This window comes from Danio rerio, chromosome 18, assembly GCF_052040795.2.
Source record: "Danio rerio strain M-AB ecotype USA chromosome 18, GRCz13ab, whole genome shotgun sequence".
Classification (NCBI taxonomy): Eukaryota; Metazoa; Chordata; class Actinopteri; order Cypriniformes; family Danionidae; genus Danio; species Danio rerio.
In genome coordinates this window covers 13727236-13751036 of record NC_141038.1, presented here as the reverse complement: position 1 = coordinate 13751036, position 23801 = coordinate 13727236, and the positions used below count along the sequence as shown (strand labels likewise).

The following is a 23801-nucleotide window of genomic DNA, read 5'->3' as shown; positions in this document are numbered from 1 at the left end:
CATTTATTATGATATCCACTGGCTTTGTTTTTAAATTAATCCTGTTTTAAGCAAATCGTTTAAATTTATTAATTGAATTCCTTGTAAAGTAGTATTTTTCTGTGAACAATATTTTATAACAATGTTTTTGATAATATTACTGTATATTTTCCTTTTTTTGCTTTAATAACAAGAACCAGCATGTACACTACAGTTTCATTATACAACAAAATCACTTCACATTTCTTAACAAGGAGAATTAAATGAGAAAAGAATTATTTTAAAGAAAATAATATAAAAGGAGAATGTACATAATTATCAATTTACATACAAGTATATTATACTTTTTTCTAATTTAATTATTAATAAAAGTTAATCAAATGCTAAAGGAGCATATATTAACGAGGAACATAATTTTTTTTTTTGCTTTTCTATTTTTAGACTTCACTTTAATAATAATATTATATATGCATTTTACATTATTATTATTATTATTATTATTATTATTATTTTATTTATTTATTTTAATTTATTTATTTGTTTTTTTTTTCTTTCTTTTTTTCTTCTTTTTTATATATTGTCCCTAGTCACTGACATGTATGCCTCTTTGTCCTCATGTATGTCCAGCTGTGGAGAAACAGGCCTCACCTCCTTCAGACACAGAGAAGACCAACACATGGATAATCATAGGAGTGGTGGTCCCAGTGCTGTTGGTTGTCATTATTATAAGCATCTTGTACTGGAAACTGTGTCGCACTGACAAACTGGAGTTCCAGCCAGACACTGTGAGCACCGTCCAGCAAAGACAGAAGGTGAGAGATGCGAAAACACAAGTAGTGTTGTCACAATGCTGGGATTTTGAACTTCAATACACTATTTTAAAAATTGTGATTATTCTCAGTGTCATTTTCCATGGAGAAATATTGCAAAAGCATTAATTAAGATCATTTCTTCACTTTCTAGTGTTAAAGTCTTTGTGAAATCTAATTGTACAATGTTTGTTTTGCTAGTGCACATTGTTATTCTTCAGTTGGACAATTAATCTTTGCCAGTTAATCCACTGAAAAAAGTTTGTTTTGGTAATCTTCACTCAAATTATCTACCCCGTTTGAATTGTTGGTCTTTCTCTATTGGTGTCTATTTGGAGGATTTAGCCACATTATTTTTAACCACGCCCCCCCTACTAGGGAACGATGTGCAAAAAGAAAGCCCCACCCCCCTACTCAATATTTTGTTTAATTTGCAAGTACATCAATACTGAATAATGAATACTAATATTGAAATATTAGTCTTAGCAACTTCCAGCTTACACAGACTTTAAAACCTTAAGCATGGTTTTGTGTTGGAGATATTTGGTTGATTGGGCCAGTTGTTAAGATTTTCAGATTTTTTTTTTTTTGGCTGACGTATTCTTAACTAAGGCCCCACCAATCCCAATTCTACCCCTTAGCTTTTCCCCTCACCCCTTGTTGTGCGCATTCATGTGAAGGGGTAGGGGTGTCCTAATTCTCTTTAGGTCTAAGGCATAGAGCTAAGACAAAGGGTTAGATAGCCCTTGAAACTGAGATTTTCCAGGACCACACTAGAAACCAAGGGGTACAAAAATTTCCAGATTACTTAATCTAGAACTGCAACATGGCTGCATGCGCGAGTCAGGAAATGCACAAATTAGCATTTTTGGCATTATTAAGAAGTTTTACAACAAACAAGTCTATGTTTTGAATACGTTCATAACAGCGTTCGTGTTTTATTGTCATGCTGTAAAAAAAAAAGTAATAAAAAATCTGCTAAATTTCTCTATCTATAATCCATAGTAATAATAACTCTTGTACAGCAGTCGCACAACATACTTTCACATCTATCATTCGGTGACACTCAAATACACTGTCAGAAAAGTCTAGTGGCTTGGAAGGACCTGTTCACAGTGTCTGGTATTACATTGTTTCCTTCTGTTTACATAGACGAATGTGGCCATGGTGTAAATGCACAGTAATGTTACAGCTACAAGCTTATGCCACATTATATCGTTATAATAACATGATATCGTTGACTTCCTGAAGATAAAAACAAAAAAAATAACGCAACTAGAATTAGAACTAGAACTGCAGCAGTTGCCGTTGTCGATCTTATATAAAGTAAGAGATCACAACTACACTTGATGACGTGTGCTGGTGTTGTAGTGGTGTCCCATTTGTTAGGGGTCAATTTTAAAGCCCTTGCCCTTCACACTCTGTTTCAAGGGGTACTGGGAAGGGGAATGGGTAAAAAATAGAATTGGGCCTAAAACATGAAGACAGGATGGAACACAGGGTAGCTCCTCCAATAGCGTTTATCTTTTATCACAGATCTGCCAGTGAGAGCTCAAGGGCATCAAATACAAAGCAAATGAGAAGCGTCTTGAAGGGGGCTGGACATGTCAGATACTAAAGAGCATTTCATTAGCCAGAAGATTTGATGAAAAATCCATTTGATCCATTTAGTGACAAACTGCTTGGATATAAACTTCCAAGTTTTGGATGATGAAATCTGAATTTTGTCTCTGTTTTGGAGCACACTATAGCTTGAGATATCCTTAAGACTAACATACCGATCATAAAATAAAATAAAAAAAAAAGTATTTTAATTTCATGGGACTTTTTTTGTTGCTGTGAGGTAAATCAATGGTCATTTTGTGGTTTTGTTTCTGTCCACCATTTCTGCCGATGTTTTAGTGATATTGCTAATCAGTCTGTGGGCTCCTGTGAGTCTGAGCTGCTTATCTTGTCTCTCCCAGAGTGTTTTAAATGAGTCTCTCGCCGGATGCCAGCCAGCTGTGAAAGATCAGAGTTGGATACGCGAGGATGTGTTTTGTAGTCGGCTATCTGCTACTTCGTGAATTCAGGCTCACAGTTTTTCTTGGCATTGGGAATTCTCATTCATTTAGCAAACAGACAGTTCATTTCAGCAATTCGATTCAGTCATTCATTAAGTCAATAGTCAAACATTCCCACAAGTTGCTGCGTCATCTTTGTAGTGAAATAAATGTTTATCCATTCTTTCTGATGTTTATCTATATCCAATTTTCCTGGATTTTGTTTAAGTTGAGTGTAAGCCTGAGCTAAACTACATGTTTCAGAATTGACTAATTAGTGTTTTGTAAGAAAGTGGGATGGTGGCTCAATGGTTAGCACTGTCGCCTAACAGCAAGATGGTCAGTGGTTCAAGTCCTGGCTGTACCAGTTGGCATTCCTGTGTGGAGTTTAAATGTTCTCCCCGTGTTGGCGTGGGTTTCCTCTGGGTGCTCCGGTTTCATGTGCGATAGGTGAATTGGATGAAGTAAATTGGCCGTCATGTATAAATGTGTGTGTGAATGCAAGAGTGTATGGGTGTTTCCCAGTACTGGGTTGCGGCTGGAAGGGTATCCGCTGCATAAAAACATGCTGGATAAGTTGGCGTTTTTTTCTGCTGTGGCAACCTTAGATTAATAAAGAGACTAAGCTGACAAGAAAATGAATGAATGAGGATCTAGTTAAATATTATTTGCTATATATATTATATATATAATTTTTTTTTGTCTGTGTGTGGGTGGTGGGGGGGTTGAGGGTTAGTTTTTTTAAGGTTTATTTTTGGAATTTTGCCTTTATTTGACAGGACAGTAAATTGACGGAGTGAAGTGGGAAATAGAGGAGGGTAGGATCGGGAAAGGTCTACGAGCTGGGATTTAAGCTTGGGATGCCGGGAGTGCTTCTGCACTATATGTCAGTGCACTAACAACTGGGCTATTGCACCGATCAGAGAATATTTTTAAGATTTTATTTTGATAATTACCCTGGTAAAAAAACAAATCTGGTTAAAAAAAAAAACAAAAAAAAAACTTTTTTGTTAAATCGAAGTCCCTTTTTCTTGTCATTTCAACCTCAGTCAAACTGACAAAATAAATATTACATATCTATTAACATGACTAATCTATTGAAAAAGTGAAAGTAGCATAAAACATTTGTTGTCATGACTCTTTTTATATGTCCTTTTCATATATATATTTTTTTTTTTACGCTGTAGTTTCTAATAACTTTTTGTTTTAATTTACTGGGATGACAGTTCTTGGTATTATTACACTAAAATTCAGCTTAAAAATTGTATTAATTTGGCAAATTATTGTACAACAATGGTTTGTTCTGTAGCCAATTAAAAAATACCAATAATACCGACCTTTGAAAAACATTTTTAAATGAAAAGAAATAAGAAATTAAAAGAAATACTTCTTGATAAGAAAACAAATACTGTGAAAATATCCTTGCTCTGCTGAACAGCACTTGGGAAAAATCTGAAAAATAATTACAATTATACAGTTATATATATCAACAACTTATCACACATGCTTTATATTTAGATTTTAGCTGTTATATAATATCCCACACGGCTTACGAGTACCCTTTCTTTAAAATCAGTTGAATTGGGGCATGACTAGTCATTCTAAATCTTGCTATCCTGCTGCTGTCATGCAGAGAATCACAGCAGTAATGAATGCTGTTGGGTTCACTGTCAGCAGTGATGTTCTTATCCAGAGCTGCGCCTCTAGCCCTTTAACTCTCAACTCTTAAGTCATTACATGCTTCATGCATGCTCTTAAAAGCATACTCACTGCCCTCTAGAACTTCCCGCACTCTCATCCACATTCCCAACAGTAGTGTACTTGCTTTCTTCAATTGACGCTCTTTTAACTTTATTCCTTAATTGAGTAGATACTTTCTGGATTTGAGATATTTGTCACAGTAAAAGTTTAAATTGTCATCATTTGTTCACCCCCAAGTTATTCTAAACTAATATCTTCTTATATATGTCTTCTCTATATCTGTGCAAGATATTGTTTTAAAAAAGGTCATTTTTTTCCTGTAATATGAAAACCAGTTGGAACATACAATTAAAATTAATTTAATGTTTAAAAAAATGTTGTAAATACCTATTAATTGCTTTTCTTTACTCTCAATAACCAAAGAAATGGACAAAAAAGGACAGTGCTGATAAAAACACAGTAAGGAAAACATCTGATCTTAGTTATATGGATACGTTTGCACAAGATCTGCAATTCTCCAACATCAAATGGCGACAGATGAAATCATTAAATAAAACGCTGTTATGATAGTTTGACCATAAAGTTATTTGAGACTATAACTAAGCTTTAGAATAGAATGAATCACTTTTGACACAATGACAGGATAGGACAGTATAGCATTGTTTGCCGTAGGGGTGTGAACCTACACTGGTCTCACGGTTCGGTTACGATTAATGTCATCGATTCAGTTCAGTTCGATATCACGGTACATTGGCGATGCTTTCCACACATAATTTGATATTTTACTTAACAACACAATAATTATTGTATTAAATGTTATAATTTATTAATGTATTTATATTTAAATAGTGTTTGTAATACAATTTTGTCCTTTAATACAAGCAGTCAGATGTATGAACTGTACCTTTAATTTTACCTGCTTAAAGAAAACACTCTTTCTAAACTCATCAAAAAACTCAAGTACATGCACAGAACAACATGAGCATTAATAGCAAATAAACTAATGTAAATATTATCCCACTTGCTTTTTGAGCCTTGTTAAGCGAGTTTTTTAAATGCCTATGATTGATCATGCGCTCAACAGAAAAGACTGCGATTGGCTCTTATGGTCAGCTCGGCTCTGTTCAAGCTGTTCAACAAATAGTGACACAGACACTGATGTTAAACGGCTGCAGCGAATAGCTGATCCATTATACATGGAGATGCGGTGGAAAAAACTCGCTCTGCAGACATGCTCGAGTCTGGATCCACAAGTAACATTATTGTTGTAACAGCTGGGAGAGGAGATAAAACGTTACCTTACGAACACGCCAGCAGGTCAAAGCTGCCATGGAGAGTGAGAGTTTATAGCTTTCATTTTTTCCTAGTAGGGTTCTGGTGTACTTTCCTGTATGTGGCAGGGTGCTTTCACACCTGTGAATCGATTCAGTTGTTCCGAAACAGAGATTACAATTGTTACATTGTTGCTCTTTGCTCTTGGAGCGGTTCGCTTTCACACTGCAAAGTTTCTAATCGGACCAAAAGAGCTAAAACAAGTCACGTGCGAGTAAACTCTCCTTACATTGGTCAGAGTGTCAGGGTTTATTTTGCAGCGTCCCGCTAAGCTGTCAGGAGAGGTGGTGGTTTGGTGGTGATTGACAGGGTGCGCGCGCACGACGTGTCTGAGGAGAGATGCGGTGGGGTGGGCTGAGAAGGGTGCGCGACGATGCCTAATTGAGGACCGGGAGGGAGATGCGAGATTACCGGGAGATCATCACTCGTTTGCGGGCATCCGGAAAATCGCGAAACTTCCCGCCATACTCATAATTCTCTCTTCATATAGCCGTATGCCTATTACATATCCATAAAACACTGTGATATAACCGCGCTCGGATCGGATTGCTTTCTCACTGCAATCGAACCGCTCCAGGGTTAGTTTCAATCGAGCCGAGACCACCTCATTCAAGCGATCTCGGAGCGATTACTTTGGCGCGAAACAGAGCGCGATTGCCCTGTTCACATATGCCAAACGAACCACACTAACTGGGCAAACGAGACAGGTTCCGAAACAAAAGTGTAGGTGTAAAAGCACCCTGAGACTGTCCAGCAAACACATAAGCGGTGAATTGTGCAGATTTATCTGCTCTTTAAGTAGTTGTAGCGTTTTAATTACGCTCTCCTCCCTCACCATAGTAAGCTACCATACAGTATGTGATAAATGACGTCAGTATGGAATAACCGGTTATGATTATTATTGAACCGATATCGAATTGTCCGCGTCTGCAACGCGTTGCATCAAAGAAACAATACATTTTGATTTGTTTCATGTGTTTCAGAAATTGTGACATCGTTTTGTTTTTCCTGGTGAAAAAGAAGTCCATAAAAATCTGACTACAGACATTACATAGTGTACAATAAAAAACAGTGCCAGAGCTTCACTTTTATTTTAACTCTGCAAAGTGTTGAGTGGTTGCCAAATTTAAATGATAAATTTAGTCACTTTAAATAAATGCTTCTGCTGAATAAATAACTGTAAAAGCAAACGAGATTATTTCCTCTCTCCCGTGCACTTGTTCAGGGACCGTACTGTGCAACTCTTTCTCATCTGTCTCTAATTTTGCTGCCTATTTTGATAGCTCCAAATGATTGAAACACATTAGAGCTTTTCTTTCTCACTTTGTTCTTTATTCTTTACCTGACACACACCCATTCATTTCTTAACAATCTCCTTTCCCCCATGCCTGTGCAGTCCACCTCTTCATTACAGAAATCCATACCAGCAATCCAGAGGTCAATGACTCCTGTCAAGAGTAAAGAAGTGTTAGATAGTAGTGATGAGGAGGAGGAGGAAGAAGAAGAAGAAGAAGAGGAGGAGGAAGAAGATGAAGAAGAGGAAGAGAGGAAAGAGAAGAAGGTAGAGGCTAGTAGAGGAGTCGTCACAGTATCCTGTAGTTCATAGAATAGTTCTCCAGTTAGTACAAGTACCCGAATCCTCTTCCTCTTTGACCTTTAGCTGTCTGAAGATGGCCACCCCAGTTTAACTGTCAAAATCTGATGTGTCTGGACCAGTTTGTGGTTCTTTGTGAATCATCTCTATGAGTATACCGTCTCATTCTGACTCTGAGGAGATTAATTTAAATAAATCAGCTTAGTTTAACTGAATCAGAGCGTTCATCTGTCAAAAAAGTACATTTATTTACCTTTTACTCATCCTCAAGTGTTTCCAAACCTTTATGAGTTTGTTTTTGCTGTTGCTGTTGTTGTTGTTGTTGTTGTTGTTGTTGTTGGATGTTGAAAGAATCAATTAGCCATCGACATCCATAGTAGAGGGAAAAAACAATACTATTATATGGATGTCAATGGCTATTATTTCTGACATTGCTACAAATATTTTCTTTTGTGTTCAACATGGGAAATAAACTCAAACAGGTTTGGAACAAGTTGAATGTGAGAAAATGGTTTTGAAAAAGAGTTATAATTTTTTGGGGGGAACTCTCCCTTTAAGGCCCGTTTCCACCAAGAATGAGAACTGTAATGTTAACTGTACTGCAGTTTTGTTTTCTGCTGCTTTAAATTCTCAAGCACTTCTAATTCTAACCAGGAATGCTCTTATTATTATTATGACTATTATTATTATTTTAATATTATTTTATTATTCACAAAATATTAAAAGGCCCTGAGCACCTATATACCATTGTTATTGTATAGTAGTTGTGAAGTGGGTTTTGCCTTTTATTTGAATTAGAATTATTTGAATATTGCAATTTTAATTGTTATTGTCACTTTGGTGAGTGGGTTGAGATTATCTCAATGAATTGCAAGTCATGTCTAGATTAGAAATAAACCTAGATTTTATAATGTGCTATTTGATACAAAAAGCGTTGTTTATTATTAAATAAGCAGCCTTTATTAGAAATATAAATCAGATGTGACTTTTTATTTAGTTCAATCAGTCTTTGATTGTTAATCCTTTAAAAAATCAATCAAGCAATCAATCGATCAATCAATCAGATTGTTAATCCTTTAAAAAATCAATCAATCAATCAATCAGTCAACTTGACCTCGAAATGTTCATTGATTAGTTTAATAATAAGCATTGTTCGCTTTCCTGAATGCTAAAGTGGTAATGCAAATGAATGAAAGGTCTGACATATTGGTTACCCACTGCAATCTGACTTGGCGCCCTTATCTAAATCAGAAACCTGTAGTCCCTGCCAGAACCTTTAAGAAAAAAGAAAGTTTTGAGGAGGAAGAAGAAGAGGAGGAGGAGGAGGAAGAAGAAGAAGAGGAGGAGGAAGAAGAAGCCAAAGAAAAACCCAAGAAAGCTGTTAAGAAATCACAGCCTTATAGTTTGAGGCGGCCGGAGGTATCTGATCTGTACAGTATCTAATAGGAGTAGTGTGACGTAGTGATGTGTTTACTAGAATGCAGCAGTTAGTCCTAGTATCTCTAATTGCTCTTGTTATGACACTGATAACCAGCAGTTAAGAAAAAAAAGTCTGTAATCACAACAACAGATGTGTGTATTTATTTGAATATGCCAATGAAAATCTCTGTCTGGGCCATTTGGTCTAAGCATGTGCATTGCATTGTGAGCTCGATTTGGTTACAGCAGCAGTACAGGCACACAGAAATGAGATAAGAGCTTTCTTTATCAAAAACAGAATTTGTCTGAACAACCTCATTTGCATTTGAAAGGGAATGTGAGAATGTGAGAGAAATAGACGTACTCCCAGAAGATGAGCATATTTTAGTGGATCGGTCTCTGTTGTGCCACCATGCTCTCTGCAAGCGCTCAGCTAATGCATTTTTCAAAAATGTCTGTGTTTTCTGGCATTATATGAAACCTAGAATTTAATTTGACCCATCGTGACCATTGTTTGATCTGGAAAGTCAAACAAACAGCAGTGATCCATCAGCATTGAATAAATGAGTCACCATGAAATGAAAATCCTGTCATTTGCATAGCCAGATTTTTTTTGCAGCTTTCATTGGCTAAGAACCACCCAGAGGATGACTAACTGACATGTCTAGTAGCCAATTGCAGTTCATTTTGCCCAGCGTCATGTTTAGGAGGATTAAAATATACCATCAGTTGTCCTACAATAACAAAACTGGCATGTAAAAAGAATTGCTGCCTTAATTGTTTTTAGTTTTCTAGTCATCTCAACTTACATTAATCAAACTAAAATGACTAAAAATATTAAGTTAAGCTTCATAATATAACTTGATTGGTTGTCTTGAGTTTTGGTCATTACAATTTTTACAGTGTGGACATGTTTGAAACAATTTATACTGTAAATTATGGTGTCACTGGTGTCACTTATAGCTAGTGTGTGGTGAACGCACTAGTGCCATTGTCCTGTGGCTGCCGTAGGATCATCCAAGCAGATGCTGCACCCTGGTGTTGGTGCGGAGAGACCCCCCTCTTGATTTTAAAGTGCTTTGGGTGTGCTACGAACAGGGGCGTAGCAGACATTTTTACGTTCATATAATTATTAATCACCTGTTTCTAAATGGTCAAACCATTCTAAATGGAAACACATGGTTGCTACGCCCCTGGTTACGGCTGTGATATTGTGTTTATACAACAATTGAACGGCATAATCGTGTGTATAAAAATTAAAACCAAACACAAAAGTCTCAAAATCCTTTTGTTAGAGAAACTACTTTCTTCCGCTATTTATTCACAACAGCAGAAACCGTTGTTATTTCCCAAACTTCACTTTAGAGCTAGTATTTGAATGACTCTCTAGCATAATATTTAAAGTGATGATAAAAAAGATGATTTTGCTGACATTTTAAGATTATAAGGCTGAACGGCATGAAATGCCACCAGTCTACAGAGATTTCCCAGTATTTCTCTGTTGCAATCGGGAGATCACAATAATTATCCCACAAAAAGCCAAGGCAACGTAATCCCTACCAGATTGCTGTTGTGTTTGTGATAAGGAAAAACGCTAAACACATGTGGGCATTTCTTCTTTCTTTCTGTTTACTGAACTAGTTTCCATTAATAAAAACAGGAACAGACTCAGGGTTATACAAGGAGTGGCCAAGACAAAATACACACATTCTTGATATGTGAGTCCCATCTCACACTCAATACACTAGTTTCTATGGTACAAATACAGCACTACAACATACAAAAGAGAGAGATCAACTTAGAATGTCACTGACCAGTTTTATAAGGATTTGATCAGCTGTAGTTAGAAATTACACCATTTTTCCTCATCTAAGGGCTTATTATGGGGTCTCTGTCTCCATCTTGTGGATGGACAAAGTCAACCGTCTTTGCTCTAATCAATGGCAAGCTAATGGCCGCTGACGTGCTGTCTCTCGGACATTATAAATATTTAAAATAGGCACTATTCTAATAAATAAACTGCATAGTTGCAATCTAAACAACTACATTCTTGACTAAAAAAAAGCCCCAACAGTGCATTTATGTTGTCCAACAGCTGCAATATTTGTCAAACTGTAAACTGTCCTCTGCTTGTTGCTGTATGTGGGCGGAGTATTACACAAAAGTGAAGAGGCTGGACAAGTGCTGTTATTAGCAGAATATTGCACGGCTGTCAGCCAATCAGATTCAGGAACCAGAACTGTTGTATAAATACACATATTACATTACAATACATTTTAACGTGCTGTCAGAAACAACTTTTTTTTGTCTATATATGTTTTTTGATTCTCAAAGTGCCAGTAGCCTTTGGTTGAAAATTTCTTAGATTTTCTAATAATAAAAGGTTACCTCACTTCCTGAAGATACCTAAACATGTACATTTTTAGGTATGTCAATTATTAGGTAACTAAACATAACTATTTTCCTTTACAACTTCACAGGTTTTCCAGTGGCTGCTGGTCTCTGACTGAGCTGGTTTGAATGAGCTTACTCTGCTGTTGTATTTGCTCGCTTCATTAAATCTTTCAGAGTGCTGCAGACAGACAGGCCATTACAGCCGCCTGGCCCGCGGTCAGTCTGCTGACCTCTAATCAAGTGCATCCATTTTGAATGCTCAGTCTTATCATTGTCTCTTTGAGAGTCAATTACTATCCTCTTGCCCAATTTATTTAAATGACACTGTGACAATCTGTGGATTAGGGAAATTCATATTCTCTCTTTATGCTTTGCATACCACATGCCCGTCTCTTAGGAAATTTGAACCAAATCCTGACCTGATTCTGAATATAGTGTTTGTCAGACACGTTTGTATTCATTTTAAAGTGCCCCTATTATGATATTCAAAAGACTCCAGCGTTTGTTCTTGAGGTCTTCTGCAATAGGTTTACATTCATTCAAGACCAAACAAAAATGTGTCTTAATAATATTTATTGCAGCATCACCTCTTTTTTCACTGTGTCTGAAATGGTTCAATTAAAGATCGCATTCAAGTCCTCATCTTTAGGAAGTGCTTGTGAACTGTATTGGCTTTTGCAGCACAAAAAGCACAGTGTCTCAACATATCAGTCACACAAACCAAACTTTCATGCCTCATCTACTAGTATAGTGTTAGTCATTCAAAGTACCCAATGAAGACCATTGACTGGCATTTTGCAAAGATGCTACAAACTTTGTGCTCAAAGACTGGAATTATTGACTACTGTTTTTTTGGGAGGCAATGAATCTATTTATTACAAGGCTGTGTGAAATACTTGATTCTGATTGGTCAGTGATGATGTTCCCCAGTATGTTATTCCTAGATAATAACTGCTGAATAGCATCGGCTCGTCTGGGAACTCTGAATTAACTTGAACATTAGTGAACATATTCTCGTCTACAGACAATATACACTGTAAAAAGTAATTTACATATTTTTAAAAGTAACGGTTTAATCACTTTTTAAAGTAAAGTATCTAATCGCTTTTTACAGTTTATGCTTGTCTTTCTCCGCCATTGTTTTTAACTATTTTGCGCCATCTTGTGACTGAATAGAATGGAGGTTAGTGTATGCTCCATTCAACTGACTTTGTTTCTGTCAATTTTGCCTTTAATCAAAGAATTAGTAAACTACCATGGCTCGGAACAATGTTTTGAGTCTTAATTTTCATGTTTTGCATTAAGTAGTCCTGTAATAAATGGGAAAATACATCCAGGTGGTTGTTATTGCAGAATATAGCCCTTCAGTTTTATAGAACAGCACTTCGCTGGGGGCTGCCGATAAACCTATTTAGCTATATTCTGTGATAACCAACTGGATGTACTTTATCCCTTACTTATCTTTTACTTTGGCTTTTGTTACATTTCCATCTAGCTAGTTTATTTAACTAGCTATGTTACACAATACATGAACGTTTTTTATTGCAAAAAGAACACAATAGTGATAATTAAACCTTCATTTGTTTAACCTTTATCACTACTTTTTGCAGTTCTTCAATATTCTTGCCAAAAAAAAAGAGAAACATTCTGCATTAATTTTGATTATCTAAATTAACACTTCCTCCTCTCTTTGTTGTGGTGGTCTTTAGCTGCAGGCACCCAGCGTGAAAGGTTTCGACTTTGCCAAGCTGCACATGGGACAGCACAGTAAGGATGATCTCATGGTCATTCAGGACCCGTTGCCACTTCCAGTCCCTGCAAAGGAGCAAAGCCCAGCTGAAAATGCAGAGGTGCCCACACCAAAGTCCAAATCCTCATCCAAAGCGTCCCGCAGTGGCCAAAGACGCAGGGGACAGTAAGTCTGATGGGTTTCTTTGATGTTCAGGATCAACCGTTTTAGCCACAGTTCAGTTTTTGATAACACTGTGAGATTAAGTTCCTGTTTTATTAGTAACATGAACTAGCAATGAACAACACATTTACAGTAGTATTTGATTTAAATGTTAATATTATTTATTACATAATAATAAGTTACCCCACCCCCTTAATCCTTGTGTATTGTTTAAATTTACCACCTTTTTGTTATGTTGGTGACTTTTTTTTTGCCTCATTAACTTCCATTATAATTACATTTTTTGATTGCAAAGCCATGACACCATATATTCATGCATTCTTCATTGTTGGTTTTTCCTGTTAGGAAGAGGTCAAGTTTGTACTCTGTACTGTTGCTCATCAGTTGGCAGCATTAACCCTTTAGACAGGTCTGCGCAAACTAAATTTGGCTTTTATATGGAGTTCTGTGGAATATAACAACAAATTATAGTGTGCATGCATACGTATACTTACTATGTTTACTGTGTTCTGAGAGCTGAGGTGCTTATTTTGATTTTCTTACCTTGATATGTTTAAGTACACAAAGGTATCTCTCACACACACATGTACACACACTATACTCAACATAATAGCCAGAAACTAAGCTTTCTTGCACTGCAACTGATGATCAACAGCATCAGTTACAAATTGTACGTCTTCCCAACAAGGAAAACCACCATGTCATGGCTTTGCAATCAAAAAATATTATTATAATGGAAGTCAGTGGGGCAAAAACTGCCTCTAACATAATGAAAGGGCAGTCGATTTGCTCAAAGTGTATTGTTCAGTTTGTAAAAATTTTCAAATAATTTCCCCAAAATATGTGTTAAAATAAGATTTGTCACCAAAAAATTATTCCATTTGCTGAAACAGAGAAAGCTGTGAACAAATTAATACTCAAAATCACCTCAGAGTGGATAAATAGGGCTGAGCAATTTGGCCTAAAATCTAAATCTCGATTAATTGAAAATTGTAACTGGATTACGATTAAAGAACGATTATTTTATTCATTTATTTTATTTTGTTGCTCTCAGAGTTCACTGATGAGTTTTGTACAGTAAATATGCTCACATATTACAAGTGAGAGATTTCTGAATGAAGGGTGCATTGCTTAATTTTAAAGTAATTAAAGGAAACACACACCATCTAATTCATTATGATTTATTGAACATCAACATTGAACAACTGAAAGTAAAACACACATTGCCTAAAACCAACAGTCAATTTTTTCATTTAAAAAAGTGAAAACAAAAAACACTTTTGGAAACAAAATTAATTATTTTCAAAGTTTTTCATATTAAAAGTAGAAAATAGCAGATTCACTACAAAAAACAAAACAAAAAAACTCTTGTATATCCTGTATGTAATATTTTAAACAGTGTATTTTGCGTATCTTCTGTAAACAAATATTTTAATGTAAATAATAATTTTATTGTAATGGTAAATAGTGCAGCTTCCAATCATCTTCAATGTAGTGCAAATGTGCGAAGTGTAGTTACATTTTTTGAGAGGTGCAGAGGAAAGGGACCATGCAAAGGCTGCAGCAGACCACACCCGTGCATTCGATGCAGAAGTTTTAATAAGTTTTAACAGAGCAGGGTCACATGACTACAAAAGCGATAGGGTAATTAATTAAGTAATTGAAAAAATTGACCTAAAAGAATTAGATTGATTGTAGGTTCTGAATGTCGATTTCAATTACTTTTCGATTAATCGCCCAGTGCTAAATGAAAACTTCTTTATGAGCCCACAAGGGTTAATATTTAGGTCTGAAAACGTGTTTTTTTTCATATAATAAATAGTATTTAGGTCTGGAAACATCTTCTTTTGATATATGCAAACTACATTTCTTCCAAATTTTTACTAAAAGTATTGTTATTTAGAGCTTTTTTTGTTGCATAAAATAAAAAAGACAGTTCAATGTCAATATTTTAAATTCAGATGTGTTATGCTCTAAAGGACAATTTTTATTTGAAATAAAAGAAGAATTGTTACCAGAATGTTATAGAGTAAATCAAAAATAAACATTTTCGCTAAACCTATACTCACTTAATCCAGAGAAATTGGGAATTTCCAATTGATTCACAGCTATATTTGTATAAAATGTGTTGATACACAATTTTTTCCCCAAAATTTAAGAAGTGAAAACATAAAATGTTTTATTTTGACCTTTTGTCGGTTTTTTTTTTTTGCAAATAAATACTACAGATTGGGCCATTTATATGGATACACCTTAATAAAATGGGAATGGTTGGTGATATTAACGTTCTGTTTGTGGCACATTAGTATATGTGTGGGGGGAAAACTTTTCAAGATGGGGGATGACCATGGTGGCCATTTTGAAGTCGGCCTTCTTGGATCCAACTTTTGTTTTTCAATAGAAAGAAGGTAATGTGACACATCAAACTTATTGGGAATTTCACAAGAAAAACAATGGTGTGCTTGGTTTTAACTTTATTCTTTCATGAGTTATTTACAAGTTTCTAACCACTTATAAAATGTGTTCAATGTGCTGCCCATTGTGTTGGATTGTCAATGCAACCCACTTCTCCCACTCTTCACACACTGATGGCAACACCACAGGAGAAATGGCAGCACTGGCTTCCAGTATCCGTAGTTTCAGGTGCTGCACATCTTGTATCTAAATGGCCCGCCCTATATAACACTATAAATACTGTAATGCTATAAATAATATAGATATTTAAAATTTTACGATAACAAATAATATTAAAAAGGTGATATCAGTAGTTTATGTAATAAAACCCAAATTAACATTTTACTCAAAACACTTATCACAATTATTAATGGCAATCAAAAGTACCAACAATTTAAAGCATTTTTTTATACTTTACACTGTAATAGTGAATTACAATGTTAATTTGTTAAACTATTTTTAAACCTCAAGCTAGCCTCTTTTTTTTTTGTAGCTTTTTTTGCTGAATGAACCTCTTTAAAATAATTTGTTCATTTATTTAAATGTTGAAATCTAGCTAAGAGTGAGTCGATTGGTGATCAATAGAAAGCTTTTAAAGAGGATTACATCTCACACTCTGATCAATAAAGGGTCTTGGGGGTGAAGTTACTACAGATCTCATGTCTTACCAAGATTACAAGAGCTGAAACCATGTAGACCATGAAAGTTATGTCATTTTGATACATTCATTATTATATTAGCTCAAATTGAATAATGTGTATTTTTAAATATATTTTTAGAATAAAATAACTTTACTTTAAATTACTTTAGTGTTGTCAAGCAATTAATCTTGATTAAATGCATTCAGATTAAAAGTTTGTATTTACAAAACGTGTATGTACTCAGTGTGCATAACTAATGTGTGTGTGTGTGTGTGTGTGTGCGCGTGCGTGCATATATATATATATATATATATATATATATATATATATATATATATATATATATATATATATATATATATATATATAATACAAAACATACAAAACCAAATTTTTTACATTTATATTTATCTATAATTTTTATTTGATTTTTATAACTATAAATTTTTAACTAAAAATAAACATTTACTCAAATATCTACATGTATGTTTGTATTTAGATTTACAAAATAAATATGCGCGGTACACATTCTTTTATTGTGTAAAAACAATTACAAATTCAATATTGTTAAAATGCAAAAAGTGATATTTTTGTCTTTTAATAGATGTCAACCAATCTAAACTAAAACAATACAAAATATAAATACATTTCTAATATATGTTTTAGTTATTTATCTAGACTACAAGCGTATTGTGAATAGGTAATGGACTCATGACCAAATTCTGACCCTTTGTGTGGTCACATTAGATCTGAAAGTGCTCTTTTGGAGCATGACAGGATTAGGTCATCGTCCTCTTGCTTTTACCCTGGAGACACATGCCTCATCAAAACTGGATGAGTGATAAATATTGTTGTCTGTCAGACAAGGATGTCTGCTGTGTTTTGAGGAATTGGGTTGTGAATTATATCCCAGAATTATACACAAAGAAGAAGTTAAAAGGTGTATATGTGTGAATTAGCTATTCATTTAAATGTGTAGAATTATATTTGTGCAAATAAAAATGTACATTTAAAAAATAGTGGAAAGATATTGGAAAACAAAATGACATTATGAAAAAGTAGAAACATAAAACAATCTTCCAATATATTGAATTCGTTAACTATTCCTAAATATTGTTTGCTATTATTTGCAAGTATGATATTGATGCAACTGATTTTGCTTACGCTTCGCACATCTTTCGTTCGCTATTTTGACACAAACCTCACATGGAGACGGGTTTAGTCATGGTCTACTTTGATTGGCTATTGAGCTTTTGATGATTAGTTTTACCTTTATCGGCATTAAAGTCTTTAACATGAAATCTGTAGCATCACATTCATAAGTGAAGTTTAATTTATTAAACTAATTTCGAGAGGAGTACGTACTCCATGATTAAACCAGCTGGCTCATATTAGCTAATCACGATCCTCCAATCAAGGGTCCCTAGTACCTATATATATCTCCTTCTTTTCCACTTACAACTATCTTCATCTTGAAGAATCCCCCCTCCTCCCCCTTCTTCCACCTTTATCAAAAATAGGTGGCTCGGCGGCCCAGCAACCAGCAGCAAAACCCATTAGCTCCGGCTCCCTACTTGAGCTTCTGGAATCTCTGCATGGTGCTAGCACTTTTCCCCCCGCCCCGGTGTTTCAGTTCTCTCCCAAAGCATAAAAAAAATTAAAAAAATAAAAAAATGTTTGCTCTGCATCATAGACCTCTTAAACCTAAGTCTCTTTTACTAGTCGTCTCACTCTCAGGAAGTTCACCTTGGCTAGCTGCGGGGGAGTTTTGAGATCGCCCTGAGCTCAATCTCCCTTCGCCCCACAAAGGGAGGAAGCCCTGGACTCGAGGAATGCCTTGAGCTCAGTGCTCTCTCCCGGGACAGCATGCCAAATGAGCTTTCGTAAGTCATGAGCTAAGTGTGAACTCTTGAAATAAATGATTTAGAAAAACAAATGTTTGAAAATAGTTAACAATAAAAGAAACAGAGCATTTTTGCGACTTAGTTAACATGTCTAAGATTTTTCTTCATTTGTAATAGTGTTTTTGAAATATTCTGGAAAAGTTGCATTAAATTTTATTAGGTTGCTTTATTTTTATTGGTACAAATATAATTTAATAGAGTTGCTGCTTTTGTTATTCTATCACATGTAAAATGTTATCAAAAAATTAATTGTATTGCATAATGCAAAGATATTGGTGTGGTAAAGATATATGTATGTTTGGTAAAGATATATGTATGTTTGGTAAAGATATATGTATGTTTGGGAAAGATATATGTATGTTTGGTAAAGATAAATGGTTTAGAATGAAAGCATCTTTCTTGTGTTTTTGTCAGGATTTCACCATCTGAGGGCGACTCTATTGGCAGTGATCCGGCCAGTGAAAGAGGCTCACCTGAGGAGGGCACGAGACCCGCTGGTCTCCCTAGCGATCCAAAGCAGACACGTAAATCGGCTGCTAACGGACTCAACGGTAAGTTTGTAATGTTCACATATCACAATACTTTTTCTTGTCCTATTGAATTGCAGAGAGACTGAAACTGGTCTCACAGACACACTTTATCTTACTTTTGCATTTAGCACTGTTGCGAACAATTTATGACGGATATGAAGCATTTAGTCCTTGTATGTATGCATGATGTTGTGAAGTTGGTAACCAATGGTGTTCTGTAAAAGACAAAAATTATTAATTGGATTCCTTATTTATTAAAAAAAAAAAGATTTTAAAAGACGAGAGTTTTCATGCATCAAATACAGTTAAATACAGCATTATTTTCTAATTCATATAATCGGAAATGTCTGGTTTGATTTTCTTTTACTCTGACCAAAAATAAATACAAATCACTGAAATTAAATAAATGAATAAATAATCTAGAAAAACACCATAATTTAATTCAATAATTATAATTTAATGTCAAAAAATCATATCAGGCACATTTAGAACAAAAATCATTAGATTTTTTTAAGCCTAAGGATTATAATACAACGCCAAAATATTTATTAATTTTAATTAACATGTTTTATACTTTGCTTTCATTTTTACTTGCATTTAATAAGTTATGAATATTTAACATATTACTTTTAGGATTTAAAACTTAGATTAAATATTTAGGTAGGCCTTCTAAAAAGAATCGACAGAATTGACATAAATGTAACAATAAAAGTGTTATTAATGGAGACTAGAATAAAAACCATCAATGTCATTTAAAATTTAAATAAAAGCTGAAAATAAGCTAAATATACAAATTGTATCAAGTTAAAGTAAAAAAACTGATTGAAAAAAATAATTAATATTTATAAAAAATTACAAATGCAAATAACAAATGACTAAAGCTCAAAGTAAATAAAAACTACAGTAATTTATAGACTGTTGTGGTAAATAAAGCTAAAGTAACACTGCAAATGGAATATATTTAAATTTAAATTTAAATTCAAATTTAATTGTATTATCTTTCTATTTCTAAATATGTTTGTTGAATAAAATATTATTTCACTAAATATATAGTATCTGCTAAATAAATCTGTTTTGCCAATATTCACTGAGAAATAGATAAAACTATTCATTTTCAAAATAGGGTGCAGTCATTTATGATGAGCACTGTATGTGGGAGCAGCCAACGACATTTAGACTGAACACTAATTCACATTAGCTGCCAATAAAGTCAAATAATTTTTGTTTTTTCATTTAATTTTTTTATTTTTTATTAAGTGTCAGTCCTAGTCCTCCATAATAGCCAGTAGAGAAATAGCATGTGATGTGAGCTTTACAGCAAAGGGAAAGTAATAAAAAGCTGAAGATTTGTGGCTCTTCCTCTTGATTTCCTCTCTAGTCAGTCCAGCCTCATTCATCCCATCTGCTTTGTGAAGGATGACTAACCCTCGTCCTTACTCTTAGCTGCTGGAGTTTTTTCTTCTTCTTCTTCTTCACTTTGTCACTCTCTTTCCCTTTATCCCTCTCTCTCTCTCTCTCTCTCCCCTTTTCTGTGTGTTCATCTCTTGTCAAACAGTGCCTGTAGCGATGACCCTTTCTCAAGACTCATTTCTGCTCTAGAAGACTAAATAGGCTGCAGTCTGACTAGCCAAGAAATGACACAGAATTCAATCATAGCACCTGGCTTTTTCTTTTTCTCTCTGTCTGTCTGCTTTCTTTTCATTTTAACACTCTTCTGCTTTGAAAATCACTTTTTTATCCACCTCTCACCGTCATGCTTTACTTAAACTGACTGCTAAGAGTGTTTTAATGCACAGTACTGCTTTTATTGTAAATAGGTTTTATTCAGAAGTGTATTTAAATGTTTTCTTTTGTCCTAGGTATCATCTTGTATATAAATTTTTTAAATTTTGATTGAGTTTTAAATCTGAAATTAATTTCTTTATCAAAATAAAAGCATATAGAGATAAAAAAACACAGTTTTTTTTTCTTTTATAGATTTGTTAGTTATATATTTAATTGTTATTTTATATTTTATTAATATTATAGTTAGTTTTTTTTAGATCTGAGATAATTGGAGTCTTTTTAATGGCAAGACATTAAATAAGGTAATAAACACCTCTTTTCATGATTATGCTCCAGATTTGTTGTTTTATTAAATTTTTTATATGTATAAACTTACTAACACAGAAATACTGAAATGTATTTTATACTATAATATAATACACATTTTTATATAATATGATACATATTATTTTTATTTTATTTTTTACAATTATTATTTGTTTTTATTTTATTTATTTATTTTTTATTTTTTTTATTTTTATTTTATTCTGATGTCACCATGGAGATTATGGCATGTTATAAAAAAAGGAAAACAGAGGTTGAAAAGCAACAAATAACACAAAAATACTGATTGTTTTTCTTTTATAGCTTTGTTAATTACATATTATATTTTACTCTGATATCTGAGATAATTGTAGTTTTTATAATGGCAAGTCAAATAATAAAGTAATAAATACCTCTTTTCATGATTATGTTCCAAGTTTGTTTTTATAATTTATTTATATATATATATAAATAAATATACACATATTTATAATATTATATATATGCACACACACACGCTGGATAAGTTAGCGGTTCATTCCGCTGTGACGACACCTGATTAATAAAGGGACTAAGCCGAAATGAATGAATATATATAAACTAACAAACACAAAAATACAGAAATTTTTATAACTTCGTTAATAATACGTATATTATGTTTATTTATTTATTTATTTTTTATTCCGTTGGAATTATGGCATGGCGTTTAAAAAAGTGAATAAAATAAATGTTTTCTCTTATGATTGTTTTTTTTTTCTTACCTTGTAAATACAGAAAAAGCAGAGAAGCTAAACCTTTTAAGTGCGTCTCTTATTTTTTCCCCATTGCTGTGTATGTGTACCCTGGATCCTTTTTACATATTTTAGTAATATTTGAGCAATTCCAGCATTATGGATGTGACTTTTGCAGTAAAAACTTAAAACATAAATTCACTGAGATCTCTTTATATTTTCCAGAACAACTGACTAGTTAAGGGGTCACAAAAATATTAATTTGTAAACATGTTTTGTACTTTAAATAAGGAAAATAAGCTTGCGTTATGGATGTGACCAAAAAAGTTAGCAATTTTACAGAATACGACCTGCTTTGTAGAAATTTTGTGAATTAAACTTCTCAATCCTAAAAAAACAATGCTAATCAAAGGGATAAGAGTCGGCTCACTATTGAACAAAAATAACTGATTTTATTTTATATAATATTTTTGCATTTATGAGGAAAACTGTCGTAATGGATGTGACATCTCTAAGTTATGGATGTGACAGATGTGAAATTGTCACTTGTGTGACTTTGGTTAATCAATTATAATAGTTTGAATACATTGACAGATGCATTTTTGAGTATTTCTAAAGTACTGTAAAATACTTGCTTACCCAAAAAACGTAGAAACTGTTTTCATTTTTTGGTGAAAATGTTTTATGGCAAGGTTGACATTTGCATGGAATTTCTCATACAATACTTTTCAAAACATTAGGGTTGGTAAAATTTATTCATGATTTTTGTGTGTCTTCTGCTTACATGTCTGCATTTATTTAAATTTTTAAATAAAGATTAACTTCTCTGTCAAATATTCCACTCAAATATGCTTTTACATTACAAACATCTTGTTTTATTTCATCTCCATTATTTCAGCTGTCATTTATTTTTTCTCTCTTTTATGCTCCTTCCATCCATTCATCCCTCTGTTACTGGCTCACAGGAAAGAATAGAATTGGTAAGAGTAATGCTGTGTGGTACAGTAGTGTTAGATGTTTTTATTTTCAAAAGATTTATCATGCTCCAGTCTTAAGGTCTTTCATGTTTGATGTAAAATGAGGTTCAGGAAGATGCTGATGCTGCCCCCTTCTGGTGTAAAATGTTACTTCAGAGAGTTTTTTTTAGATGGAAAAATAATAGGCTACATGAAAATTCTCAGTTTCTCTGGATTTTTATGATTATTGTGTTAGTTTTGATATGTTTTGCTGATATTCAGTAAAAGTCATATTTATTTTATTCCATAAACTACGGATGACATTTCTTCCGAATTTCAAAAACCTTGGCATGTAAAACATTTGATGTTGCTTACAATTAAAAAAGTTACATTTTCATGTTTATATTCATTTTTAGACAGCAAAATACCTTTTTTTTTACTTCAGAAGTGCTAAAATATAAATATTGGGAGGAATAACCTTGATTTTTCAGTCGCAACAAGTCATAACATTAGTTTTTTCTGAACAGTTGCCTTTTTGTGGAAGAAAAAATGCTCTGAATTATTATTTTTTTAATATAAAAGAAATGTTATCAGACCTTTCTTAAATAAAACAAATATACATTTTATACTCAATCCATACCTAATAAATACAGTAAAAACAGAGAAACTGAGCATTTTCAAGTGCATCTCTTTTTTCCCCATTTGGACAGCTGTATGAAATCCTAAAGTTTAGATTCTTAATCGTATGTTTCTAAATGGTTCTAAATAGTCTGTCTCTAAAAATGAGGATGACGTATCCCACCCCCCTCACATACCTAATATGTACAGTATATATCACAACAATTTACATATTAAATAAATGCACTCTATGGCACCTTTAAAATTGTATCAGTGTTTTGATTGTATTAATTCAGAAGGAACCATCATACATTTGTTTGTCAATTATTCTGCAATGAAAAGAAAATGTATTCAATTATTTATTTGAAATTAATATCGTAAAAGTCTTTACCATTACTTTTAATCAGGTAATTGCGAATATTGATCTCCATACTTTGTCGTTTATCTTTATAGGTCCACCCCCAATGAATGGCATGGATGAGCCATTATCTTCAGCCTCCATTTTTGAGCATGTGGACCGAATGTCACGTCCAGTTGATGGCCCCAAACGTCTCCCTAATAAAATCCAGCTCATCGCCATGCAGCCAATGCCAGCTCTGCCTCTACCTAACACTACAGCTAATGACAAAGCGGCAGAAAATGCCAAGCTTAACAAAGAGGTACCTTCTGTGAATCTAATCTATATTCATTTCTCAAG

General features: G+C 33.8%; 1 protein-coding gene across 5 annotated transcripts in view; it reads left to right on the top strand.

The window, feature by feature from the left end:
- The window catches only part of si:ch211-1e14.1, a 90207-nt gene that overhangs the window by 55395 nt on the left and 11011 nt on the right, over positions 1–23801 (top strand). For 2 of the 5 annotated variants that reach the window (XM_087292994.1, XM_087292992.1), the window contains exons 11-15: positions 607–791; positions 12980–13185; positions 18596–18732; positions 22496–22510; positions 23558–23763. In XM_087292994.1, coding sequence (XP_087149120.1) covers positions 607–791; positions 12980–13185; positions 18596–18732; positions 22496–22510; positions 23558–23763 — 749 coding nt within the window. Of the gene's footprint in view, positions 1–606; positions 792–7259; positions 7425–8708; positions 8877–12979; positions 13186–18595; positions 18733–22495; positions 22511–23557; positions 23764–23801 lie in introns of all 5 variants that reach the window. The other 3 variants (XM_087292995.1, XM_087292993.1, XM_087292996.1) reach the window with 2 other exon arrangements.